Below are 13,026 nucleotides of genomic sequence, written 5' to 3'. Positions count from 1 at the left end.
AGTCGTGATAAAAGGAAATAAAAACACATAACAAACATTTCCATTTAATTGGAAAAAGTTAGTTTTTATTATTACGACCACTAAATCGGGTGCGACCAAAAGCCCCGTATAACGGCAGTATTGGGTAGAATCCCACTGAGCTCCAACTCCCACCCATATATAAAGGGGAGTAAACTCCATTTGGAGCTTTTCCACCCTCTCTCTCTCTCTCTATACGCTCTCTCTAGACTCGTTTTCGACCCAAATCCGCAACCAAACGCTTCCAAATCGTAAGTCCGCTTACCCTAGCTTATTCTAAACATTATGATTCGTGTTTATAGCTTAAAATTGGACCATTTAAGCTGTTGAAAAGGAGTTCACGGCCTAAGCTCCTCCTTAGGCCGTAAACACCTAAAATGAGGCCAAAATGACCCCAAAATGTCCCTAAAGGTTTGGAAATAAATTAAGGGATTTTCCTAGGAGTGTTTAAACATTAAATCACATGATTTTAGGGGGTAAAAGAGAGTTTACGGCCCAGGCACATGCCAAGGCCGTAAACACCTCTTAAACATGTCAAAAAGCCCCCAAAACACTCCCAAACCACCCTTGGACTTAGTACATAATTAAGGGACTTGCTATTTCGGGTTTAGATCATTTAAACACAAGGAAATATGGGGTAACATGGAGTTTACGGCCCAAGCAAGTGCCTAGGTCATAAACACCCCTAAACATGCTAAAATGATAGTAAATGTCCCCTAAATGGCCTTATACTTTCACTAGAAAATGCTAGGGTTGAAACAAGGGCTTAAAATCAAAAGAGTTGTGGGTGTATGAGAGTTCATGGCCAAGCCATAGAGCTTACGACCGTAAACTCTCAAGGATTGGTCATTTGGACCATAAACTCTAAAGGAGAGCACTTTTGGAACCCCAAACACCCCTATAGCCTTGAATAAATTACTAGAAGTGATCTAGGGGCTTTAAACTTCCATAGAATCAAAGGATAGGAGTTCACGGCCGTGAAATCCCATAGGGGTGGTTCATGGGCCGTAAACTCCCATATAGCCCCTTAAAACACTTTAAATCCTTTCATGCAAATTAGATTTGGACCTAGAATAATTCCACTAACAAGATAGAACCTTAAAAACACACTAGAACCCCTCACCATGAGTTTACGACCGTAAACTCATGGTGAGTAGTCCCTGGGCCATAAACATAGTATTGAGAGTTTACTCTCGGAGAGTAAACTCCATTCCTAAGCCATACACACCTTTAGACGCTACCCGGGACACCCAAACACTTAACCAAAGTGTTTTCCGCTCCTTTGAGTGCGTATACGTGTTTAATTAGTATTAAATATACTAATTGTATGTGAACATATGTTATCATATGTTAAATAGGTCATTGAGTGTGTTCGAGTCCTTACGTGACACCGAACGCCCAAACGGCACCTTCGTCGGACCTACTTATACCAGGTGAGTTCATACCCCTGAATGAACCTTTTAAATGTTTTTACATGTTTTATAGGGGGGAATACAAGTTAAACATGACAATTATCATATCAATCACATGTGATTGATAACCCGCATGCACAAGATTTTACCACACTGTACACTGTTTAACCGAGTAGGACACTATAATGGTTTTCAAAGGGATTTTCATTTGTTACAAAACTCTTACTTATACTGTTTTATCTAAAATCATTTAAAACTTATTTTACAAAGAATACCAAATTGTGATTTTCCCGAGAATAAAGGTTTTTCATCAAAGTTCCCTTTCACGACGTTTACTTTTACTTGTTAGATACCGTTGCTTCCTTTTCATGTATTTTAAATTCCTACTCGATAACGCTTTCACTTCGTGATGCGTTTATACCTGTCATTGTCTCTATATCACTTATACTTGTTATTGTCTCTATTTCACTTATACTTGTAGTCGCTTATACCTGATTCGTGATACGCTTATACTTGTTCGACACTCCTACTTCACTTGCGACCGCTCCTACTTCACTTGTTAGACACTCCTACTTCACAAGAATCACTTCTACTTGATACACACTCAGTCGTAGTTAGATGTATGTCTGCGCTTATATAGGTACATATAAGTAATGATTGAAAGACTTAGGAAGGTTCGTCCGCCCTATTTCCTTTTCTTCGTTGAGATGTGGTCTGGTGGGATCGAATGGCCGTCCGAAGGTCGTTTGGTTCATTAGTTATATACTATGTATATGAGTATGGGCATACAGGAATTCTCTAGTCAGTTCAGTTAAGAGTCTTTACCTCTAGTCTACACTTACATTAGAAACACACTACCCACTATTTGGAAGTCTCTACCTCTAGTTCGGCACTTACACACTACCCACTATTTGGAAGTCTCTACCCACTATTTGGGATGCATCTTCAGGACACGACCTTCTCCGTCGTCTAGTTGGTAACCAGAATCTCCTGTAGGGAGAGCGGACATTGTGTGTATAGATCTATACGGGATTGACAACCCCGCACCCAGACTGCTAGCTACAGTCCCGGCCTACCAAGCCAACGGGTGACAAATGTCATATTTTAGACGCTTGTAGGGCGTCTGGTACTCTAGTCAATATGGTTACGAGTATCCCGAGTTACCTTATAATTCATGGCCTTAAGGTAACGGTATTTCGCCAGCAATTTACCCTGTATGCTGGTAATTCATTTTCAGAGTCACACTGTTTTGACCTTACAAGACGTATCTTTCATTTGATACTGTCTGGGGTCTGGTTTCTCTGTTTTGACCTTGCAAGACGCATCTTTCATTTGATACTGTCTGCGGTCTGTATTCACTGTTTTAGACCTTACCAGCTGTGCCTTTCATTTGGTACCTTCTAGGGTCTGAGTCTCTACTTGTTAGACTGAACCAGGCGTGTCGTTCGTTCGATACTCTCCTGGAGTCTATGATTCCTTTGCCTTAGTCAGCAGTCCTCACTGCTGAGGCATATGTTATTTCCCTGTTGCCTCTTGCTTTCTTAAATAATCAAATTAAGTATTTGGATAATGATAGCAATTAAGGGAAAACTACTTTTTACTGCATAACACTGACCAGTCTTGGTAGAAGGTTGCTTTTATTAAAGAAAATATAGGATTTTCTGGAAAGAACTCTAATACAATGTAATCTCTTAAACTACTACTTTTATTAAAGTTATTTGAATAAAAACGTCACTAAGTGCTTATGAACTCACCAACATTTGTAAAAATGCTGATACTCGCTTTTCAAATAACTTGTATTCTCAGGTCAGCAATTAGACAGGTACACCCCCGGAGCTGTTGATGAAGATGGCTTAGTACCTTGCTGTACTTATTACATTTGCCTGTATTACTTTGTTATATTGTAATGTAAACCATGTAAAATTATTACTATTAATGCAATGTTTTGCTGTACTTTGATTACTATAATGCATGTGTTGTGATACTTGATATGACGTCATCCACCCCAGAACGTTTCCGTCGTTCCGGTTTTGGGGTGTGACAAGACTCAACCCATTTACACATACAAAAGAGGAAAGCCTAAATCACTACATCCAAGCATGACTTTTCACCCTAACAGTGTGATGAAATTGAAGAAAATGAAGAGATTCAAACACTTTTTTTATGTGGGCTTGCCGTCAAAGAGTTACTATTGACTCAAAAATCGAAATACGTATGTAGATGTCGCCGTTCATCTTCGCGTACAGGAAGCATGCTTATCAGTGAAACACTTAACGATAATGAGAGCTGATGTTATGAACTTTTCAGATTACAAGTCCCAGATTTCAACATGTTATGTAGGGATCTTGTTGCACGTTATGGGTTAAAGAAATCACGTCGTGTATCTATTCAAGAGTCCCTTGGTATTTTCTTGTTGTACTTAACGCATGGATGTGGAAATCGGTTAGTTCAAGAGTTTTTTAACCATTATGGGGAAACAATCCATAGGCATTTTTCATAAAGTCTTGGATGTTGTGGTTAACCAAAGTAAGGACATCATCAAACCAAATGCTAACTACAACGAAACTATACCCGAACATATTCTAAATAACCCTCGGTATTATCCATATTTCAAGGTACTTATTTTGTTGCAAAGTTGTGTTATTTGGTGAATTTATGTAATTGTAAAAATAATTGGTAACTTATTATATTTTTTGAATTTGTAGGATTGTATTGGTGCTATCGATAGAACACACGTGAATGCCTCTGTTCCGCAACGTGACTAAATCAAATACATTGAATGAAAGAATTGTGGTACTTAAAATATTATAGCAGCATGTGATTTCAACATATGCATTACCTCTGCGTGGGCTGGATGGGAGGGGAGCGCACATGACACGAGAATTTCCAATGAAGCGCGAAGGAGACATGAAGTTGAGTTTCCACTTCCAACCGATGGTTAGTATTATTACTTATTAATAGAAGTTTTATACTTTCAAACGGTATAAATGAATAACAATCATATGCTTTATTTGTACCTCTATAGGTCAGTTTTACCTTGTAGACGCCATATATCCTAATACAAAAGGTTATCTTGTTCCCTACAAAGGTTCAAACATCCGTTATCATATTCCTAATTTTTGACGTGGACAGACTCGTGCCTCGCGGGAACCAAAAGGCTTCAAAGAAAATTTTTACTATTATCATTCGTCACTTTGTAATGTAATTGAACGAACTTTTAGAGTCTGGAAGACTCGATGGGTGTTACTAAGAGATATGCATGTAAATTTCGACTTCGAGACCCAAGTGAAAATGATGCTAGCTTCAATGGCGATTCACAATTACATTATAATGAGCGGTAGTGGTGATGCAACATTTCAGACAACGCAAGAAGAATCTTATATTTCGTGTAATGATGAAGGACATGATGATGGTATTGAGCCACATGACGAAGTATCAAGTGGACAACGTAGAAATGATGATATGTATATGAGTGCAGTACGCGATATGATTGCAGGACAAATTTTTTCAAGGTCAAACACTCGTGCACGTAATGACGTATAATTTGTTTTGAAACTATTTGGTATTTTCATTTTATGGTTTAATGTAGTAGCATGAAACTAGTTTGGATAATATGGAATGGGTTGTAACTGTACGTTACGGATAATATATATTTGGAATGAAATTTGTGGCTCATATAGGTTTACATGATAAATGTTTTTTTAGTTCTTATGGATAAGAAAATTATGGTCTCATGTTTCTTGAATATTTCGATAGGTGTATCCGATCAATTTAAAAGTAGGCGTAAAAATAATGTGGTAAATGTTTTTTTAGTTCTTATGGATAAGAAAATTATTATTATTATTTAAAAAACAAAAATGTTTTTTTTAATAAGAAAAATATGTTAACATATAAAAAGAAGCCTTTTTTGGTCATTTTACTCATATAAGTTGTTTTGTTTATCAAACACTTAAAAATGTTTATTGCTTATTACTCATTCCCACCGTAATAAGTTAATCCAAACACTTTTTAAAAAACTGTTTATTTCCACTGCAATAAACTAATAAGCTAAAGACTAATTTATCCAAACACTCCTTAACCTGCACCAAACCATCAAACGGTACCGTACTCAAATCTAATTGCAAGGTTATACTCAAGATTCAATAAAGCACTACGGACAGAATAATAAAATGGGATAATGACTTAAAAGGGTTATGTATTTTTGGATTTGTACACATTTAGTCAATGACTTTTTTTTCGTCCACATTTAGTCCTTATGACCGGCTACTCTAGGTTAGCCGGTAAAAATGACTTAATAGGGTAATATATTTCTCATTTTGTACACATTTAGTCATTAATATTTTTGTACACATTTAGTCCTTAATATTTTTTTGTTGCAAAATAAGTCATTTTTGTTTTTATACTCATTCAATATTTATGAATGATTTCTTTAGGTTTTTCTCACGACATATTACGTGTGATAGCCATATGATAATAGGTTGATGTGGTCCTGCTATATGTTGTAGGCAGTGGCGGACCTTAGTGGAGCATTGGGGGTCCCGGGCCACTGCTCAATTTCCGGCACATAGTGTAATTTTTTTTTGTATTAGGTGCACCGGCTTGAAGTACGAGGGACACCCCTACTAAAACAGTATGCGTCTGTCACTGGCTGTTGGCCAATATACCTAGTGCGGGCCGACTGTAAGCTGCAGGCACGAAGGCTTGAGAAGAGCGGTTGGGTTAAGGCGGCATGCCGACAAACCCTAGGTATTCCAGTCCAATGACTGATTGGACCTGTTGCATGTTGGCATTCCAGTCTAATAACTGATTGGGAAAATGTATTCCAATCTTATGAGTGTAGGCTCGTTATGCATGATAATACGTTTGTTGTATTGAGTATTTTGGGGAAACTCACTAAACTTTATGCTTACCAAGTTGTTTGTGCTTTCAGGTTCTATCGTTGATCGTAGGAAGGCGAATGCATGACTGTACACACTCATTAACAATATTGAGGATTCCACGTTTCTTATATTACTCTGATTTTCGATAAAGGTATTTTGGAATAAATGTTTTTTCTTAATAATGAATTTTTAATTAGGGACTTTTGCCTTATTTAAAAATGAAAATTTTTTGTTGTGAAAATGAGACGTTATACATAAACATCAATAGCCGTACACACTTCATCAATGATTGTCGCACGTAAGATGCCGTGAGAAAAAAACCTAAAGAAATCATTCATAAATACTAAATGAGTACATAACAAAAATGACTTATTTTGAAACAAAAAAATATTAAGGACGAAATGTATACAAAAATATTAAGGACTAAATGTGTACAAGATGAAAAATACATTACCCTATTAAGTCATTTTTATCGGCTAACCTGGAGTAACCGGTCATAAAGACTGAATGTATACAATTTAATAAGTTGAAAGCTTAAATATGAACGGAAGAAAAAAAGAAATCAATAACCAAACATACAAATCAAAAAATATATTAAAGTTCCTAATAAAATTTGTAGTCATTTACAATCAAACAGCTATAGAGAAACGAGAACAAGAAAATCATTAACAAAACCAAAGGAAAAAAAGGGGCAATTGCAGTGAAACCCTTGTTATTCATTGTTGCCTGCATCCCCATCAATTCCTCCTCCACTAATGGCCGGCTAGTTAATCCCTTGCCTCCGATCCATTGTTGTCCTCAATTACTCACAAAACAAAGGAGATGGGAAGCAGCAGCAGCGACGTTGAAGCAGGATTCGCCAAGCTCCAAGGCGAAGACTTTGAATACTACATGCAAACCTACTCCATTATCCTCGGACGCAACTCCAAGAAATCCACCGTCGACGTCGATCTCTCCTCCCTCGGCGGCGGAATGAACATATCCCGTCACCACGCCCGCATTTTCTACGATTTCCAACGCCGTCGTTTTGCCCTAGAAGTCCTCGGGAAAAACGGTTGCTTCGTTGAAGGCGTCCTCCACCTACCGGGTACTCCACCGGTAAAGCTCGATTCGCAGGATCTTCTTCAAATCGGCGACAAGGAGTTTTACTTCCTGCTGCCCGTTAGAAGCATCCTTGGTGGTCCAATTGGGCCGCCACGTCACCACCTTCCGAACCCTAGTCCCGTCAGCAGTTACCAGTCTCCTCATCATTTGGCTTTGCCTCCGTCTGGTAGGGTTTCGACCGGGAAGAAGAGTGGTAGGGGGAGACATATGACTGATTTCGAAGATGCTTATGAGGATGATGATATGGATGATAGTGGCGTTGTTGGGGCTAAGAAGATGAGGAGAGGTGCTCCAGATGCACTTGATGCTTATGCATATGGTGCTCCTTCTGGTTCCGGTGGGAAATCACATTCTGGTTAGTATTTCAACCTTTCGTATTGTACATTAGATGACCAATTCTGATATTAGTTTGCCACATTGAACATGCTCAATGGAACTTGCAGAAAATAATTTTTTGTAGTTGCTCATAATCATTAATCAGTACCCTGATGTGGGTGATAAGAAACAACACTTTTTCAAATATGTTAAACAACTTTCTTTATATCAGATCTCAAGTTGGATTTGTATTAAATTCAGCAGAAAAATCATAAAAGCAAGAACAAGATATCTCAATTCGTTATGGCAATATCTCCTCTTCTTGATTACATTGCAGATTTACAGACAGCTTTTTCTGTTCATGTGGAGCAGATTTGAAATCAATATATCAGAAAACCACATATCATATTTACAGTAGTAATTAGTTGAAGCAATGCATCTTTGAGATGTATGTGATGCATCATAAAACTGTATACTTTTCTTTAAGCTCATTAAGTCAAGAAGAAACAACAACTCACATGAGGTAAGATAAAGATTCATAATTGTGTTTTTTTCTTTTTTCTGTTGTGATTATAGATAAAAAGTCAGAGGGAAGATCAAGAGTTGACCGAGAGTCAGACAACCAGCAACTGTTACAATTAGAAGAGAAAGATGTAGTATCATCTGTAGCTACTGTGTTATCTGATCTTTGTGGTCCTGGTGACTGGATGGCTATGGAAAAACTTCATGCTCAGGTAAAACAACATTTTAAATAAAATAAAAAAATTTCTCTCTTAATAACATTTCTAACTTCCAACTATTACTTTACATTATGCAGTTGATGGAACAATATGGAAGTGTGTGGCACCATAGTCGTGTTAGAAGGTATCTAACTTCTGATGATAATGCGGGCCCCGAGGCCCAAGGAAAACCCTGGTTTGGATTGCTTATGTTGTTGAGGAAATACCCCGAACATTTTGTCATAAACACTCGATCTAGAGGTCGTGTTACACTTGAGTTTGTCTCACTTGTTTCACTCCTATCATGAGACATTTTCAACAACCTCTGTTTACCATCTTATGTAAATTAGTGTCTTTTTATGTTTTTTTTTTTGTTGTCTTTAACTTTTGATTGTATTTGACTATATGCATGTTTTGAGCATTTGGTTTGACTATGCACATCTTATCTTCAAATGGTAAATGGTTCCCAATGAAAATTGCTATTATGGGTAAAAGTTGAAATATATTGCTTTTATTAGAAAAAAAAAAAACAAATAAACAATCAAAATCAATCGTAAACAGATATTGTGCTAAATATAGAAAGCATCTCATATGATCATATCATCTTACTTACTGTCCCATATAAACAATGAAAATCAATTGTAAATGCACCATTGTCTCTATGATTACATACTACAAAAGTTGTATTTAGGGCATACTCGTAAGATATGCATTAGATTTATCACCAAAAAATTGCTAAAAATGGCTAAAGATTAAATAATTGATAAATAAAATAAAAACCATCATCAACTTCAAGATGCTGATGTCTCTGCATCATCGGATGCTGAGAAGCTGTTTCCTCCTTGATCCTCCTCAGCTTTCTGATCATCATCTTTGTTCTGTGATGGATGTTCAAATTTCATTCGTGAACTCACTCTTCTTTGATGTTCTGAGAAAAAAAATTATATAATTGTTTAATTGATAAAATAGACAATCAATCATTTGAAAGGATACAAAATAAGAGGGAGTTTGTTGAATTACTTTTGCTGTTGATCGCAGACCGAGTCACAGTTAAGAACTCATCCCAACTCAGTTTACTGAGTTCGTCCTTCTCCTCTACTGTAAGCTCAAAATTCGGTTCTCTACCACACATGAAAGCAGCCCTATTATACAAACAAAATCAAACCCAAATGGAGTCAAAATTTCAAACATATAAAAATGCAATGTGATTTGATTTGATTTGTAAACCTGTCATACAAACGAGCAGCTTCTTCTTGGGAGCCAACTGTGCCTAAATGGATCTGTTTTTTGTCCACTTTAATGGCAGCTTGCCATTTCATGTTTTTGTAATACACCCCTCTCATTATGCAAGGTTCTTGATTCTCAAAATGCTTTCTTCTGTGTCTTTTTCGCCTTTTGAACACTGAATAACAATTTAAAATTGGTCAAAACTAAAGTCAACCAACAATGTAAGGTGTTGTTTCTTTTACTTTTTTCGTTCCATTTCCCCATAGTTAAAATATACTCACAATCCTTTTTCTTTAAAGCTTAAAAGTGCACAATATTCACACATATGTTGCTCAATCAAAACCATTAACTTCAAAAATTAAGAATACACAAACCTGGAAGCTGAAATGGCTGCTGCTTATTAGATGAGCTCGATTCATTAACATTTAAGGATTCAGGTTCTTCACACTTTGTTTTCTCCTGCTAAAACATCAATCAAGTTATCAAGTATAAGATAACAAAGATACAACTTTATGCCATTTATGAAAACAAAGTTATATTTTATCATGTACCTCTGTAGATCGGTCAACCAAAGGTGTTGGATGCATGCTGACCTGTCTGCCATGTTGGACCCAACCACCACCAGGAGAATGTCCGTTTTCAAATGATGATATCAAATCTAGAGAAGGACTTCTCCCTGACATTCACCAAAGCAAATTATCAACAAATGCATGATTCAAAATTCTTTATGCATTCAAGATTCACAAATGAATCAATTAAGTAAGTGGTTTGTATATAGCTGAATGGGTTAAGACGTATGTTTATGCAACAAAGTTTCACCTTTTTCTCAATTTATGCAACAAAGTGTTTTTTTTTTTATGAAACAATGTTTCGCTTTTTGTAACAATTTATGCAACCGACACAAATTTTGGAGGTTATAGTTAAAATGTTCCACATTTTGGTCCTATAGTGAAATGTCTAAAAGGGTGAAACATTGTTGCATAAATAAGGATTTTCACCCTGTCTAAAATAACAAGTAAGCCTCACGATATCTACATTATAACAAAAAGTTGGTTAATTTGAAGAAGTACCATAAAGCTTGATCAATCTTTGTCGACGAATGCTCACCATAGCTTCCTATCACAATCTTAAACAAATCAAAGAAAGAAGTTCAAGTTATAAACAAAGAAAAAAAAAGTTAAATATGACAAAAACAAGAGCCACATTAGCACATAAAGTTTGAGGATCTTAACTACAAAAGCAGGACAACAAAGGGGTTTGAGGATCTTAACTATGAAAGCACTGAAGCATTTGATCGAACACCAAAAGGTCGATTTCAAATGTACAGGAAAGGACATGGGAGAAATATCGAGTCAGCCCCACTTCATGGGTGATGAATCACCGAAATAATTACAAGAACATGGGACAAAAGGTGACAAAACCTCGTAATCTTGCTCATAATTCGAACCCCAGATGGGGAAAATGTTTGAATTTCCAAAGTTGAACAGACCAACTTAAATCAAGAAAACCCAAAAACGTGGGAACCCCACAAGAAATTATAACCTCAAATAGAGCAAACATCCTGCCAAATAGAAAGAGAATCTCGATCGAGGGAAAAAAAATCAGGAAAAAAGCTTCATTTGTGTTCATAAAATAAGTCAACCCACCAACCTACCACCTTTTATGGACGAAGGCCCAACAAAAACGAAGTCTTAACCCCTACTTACCAATCAATCAAGAAAAAACCCACAAACCAAAACAGATTAATTAACTAAAAAACTTGAAGAAAAGAAACGATCATATCATCTACACAAATTAACGTTGATGAACGATTTGGAAGAAAGCCCCTAATTTTGGGTTTATAGGTAGAACAGAGTGGTGGGGGCGCAGCGAAGTACAGACATTGTAAACGAAGTTAGAGTCTTTGTGTTGTAGATACCTGCGACTGCGAAGGTGGTGAAAACAGCGCAAAAACCAAGAAAGGTCACGAAATCAACAGGGGTTTTGATCTGGATGATAGTGAAGAGGATTACAAAGGCAAGGTGGTGAGGTTGGAGAGAGAAAGTTGAGATATAGATATATCTATATATGTATATTATTATAGAGAGAGAGAGAAAGAGTGAAGAGAGAGAGAAAGAGTTGGAGAGATAGAAAGAGGGGAATTGTAGTTGCTCATGCATCTACCACCTTTTGTTTTTATTTCACCTCTCATTATGTTTTGTTGTGTAGAAAGGGAGAGAGAGGTCAAGGGTGGTGGTTTGATTGTAATGTTTTTGTAGAGAGAGAAAGTGTGTTGAATGAGGGTAATTGTGTAATTTACTTAAGCAAGTTTTGAGCTTTAAAGAAGGCTGTAAGTTGTAACACCCTTTGTGCTTGTGGGTCTTAGGTTTTCTTTGGTCAAATTTACCATATTATCCTTATGCTACTGCTCAACTTTTTGAATTTTCTTTGCCCATTTCTACACAATTCCCCTTGGGCTTAGAGTTATTTACAGAAAACCAACCAAAATGTGACTTTTTGTATCACATGTACATGTTTTGTAAACAAAATTTGTGTGGATGCCAATGGCATCATCTTTCTTATTCATATATATTTTTGTTTTCATGTGACGATGTCAATGGTGTAGGGTTTGAATAGCAGTTTATAATTTTTAATTTATTTAAGTTTACTTTTAAATTGCAATACGAACAAAATTTAATTTTCACATGAGTAAAGAAAATCACAAGATTAAATTGATCATATTAGATTTTTCTATTGAAATCATTGTTGGAGCATTAATAATTAGGTCATGTTTAGCAAATACATAGATAAGCTAGTTTATTTATCAATTATTATAATTTAGTGTTTGATCAGATTATAAAATTGTTGATAAATTGACTTAAATACTAGTTTTTTATTAGATGATTGAGATAACTTATTGATATGCTAATTTTTCAGGTGATATGTTAAACATGATGTAATGTTTAATTTTGTTTGCAGTTAAGTAACATTTATCCAAACTTTAGATTTAAATATAAATGTAAATATATATTTTATAAATTAGTGTTTGATTTTGGTTTCAAGTTAATCATCATTATTATTAAAAAAGAAAATTAAGTTTGGAACAATGAGTAGTTTTTGTTTGTGTATATTATTATTATTATTATTATTATTATTATTATTATTATTATTATTATTATTATTATTTCAAGGGAAACTAAGTAATCTAATCACATTTTAATATGTATTTGAAGAAAATAACATTTTTTTTTATAAAAAATAATCACTTGGTCCGGAATGGGCATTTCAAACCAAGAAAAAACATTTTTTTCTGACAAAAAAAATATATTTTAGACTGAATTCCGGACCAACATTCCATATTTCGAACTGAAA

The 13,026-nt window shown here is 35.7% G+C and overlaps 2 protein-coding genes across 6 annotated transcripts; one reads left to right on the top strand and one right to left on the bottom strand.

The window, feature by feature from the left end:
• Positions 1-6,933: 6,933 nt before the first annotated feature.
• Positions 6,934-8,908, top strand: FHA2 (SMAD/FHA domain-containing protein). The gene is made up of 3 exons (XM_079003807.1): positions 6,934-7,769; positions 8,306-8,463; positions 8,547-8,908. The coding sequence occupies exons 1-3, from the start codon at positions 7,133-7,135 to the stop codon at positions 8,754-8,756; spliced, it is 1,005 nt and encodes a 334-aa protein (XP_078859933.1). The 5' UTR covers positions 6,934-7,132; the 3' UTR covers positions 8,757-8,908.
• Positions 8,909-9,022: 114 nt separating this feature from the next.
• Positions 9,023-11,855, bottom strand: LOC145055467 (ethylene-responsive transcription factor-like protein At4g13040). 5 transcript variants are annotated; one of them, XM_079003805.1, is made up of 7 exons: positions 11,594-11,855; positions 10,746-10,791; positions 10,227-10,351; positions 10,050-10,137; positions 9,676-9,850; positions 9,469-9,590; positions 9,023-9,376 (listed from the first exon to the last, which is right to left on the bottom strand). In XM_079003805.1, the coding sequence occupies exons 2-7, from the start codon at positions 10,783-10,785 to the stop codon at positions 9,240-9,242; spliced, it is 687 nt and encodes a 228-aa protein (XP_078859931.1). In that variant the 5' UTR covers positions 10,786-10,791; positions 11,594-11,855; the 3' UTR covers positions 9,023-9,239. The 5 variants fall into 5 exon arrangements, with proteins under 5 accessions (XP_078859931.1, XP_078859928.1, XP_078859932.1 ...); XM_079003802.1 differs by having other exon boundaries at positions 10,746-10,801; positions 11,594-11,854; XM_079003806.1 differs by having other exon boundaries at positions 10,050-10,134; positions 10,746-10,801; positions 11,594-11,851.
• Positions 11,856-13,026: the final 1,171 nt, after the last annotated feature.

This window comes from Lactuca serriola, chromosome 5 (genome assembly GCF_051521515.1).
Source record: "Lactuca serriola cultivar US96UC23 chromosome 5, Lser_US96UC23_V15, whole genome shotgun sequence".
NCBI classification, from domain to species: domain Eukaryota; kingdom Viridiplantae; phylum Streptophyta; class Magnoliopsida; order Asterales; family Asteraceae; genus Lactuca; species Lactuca serriola.
Note: the sequence above shows the minus strand (reverse complement) of the source record. Positions and strands in the feature narration are given on the sequence as shown.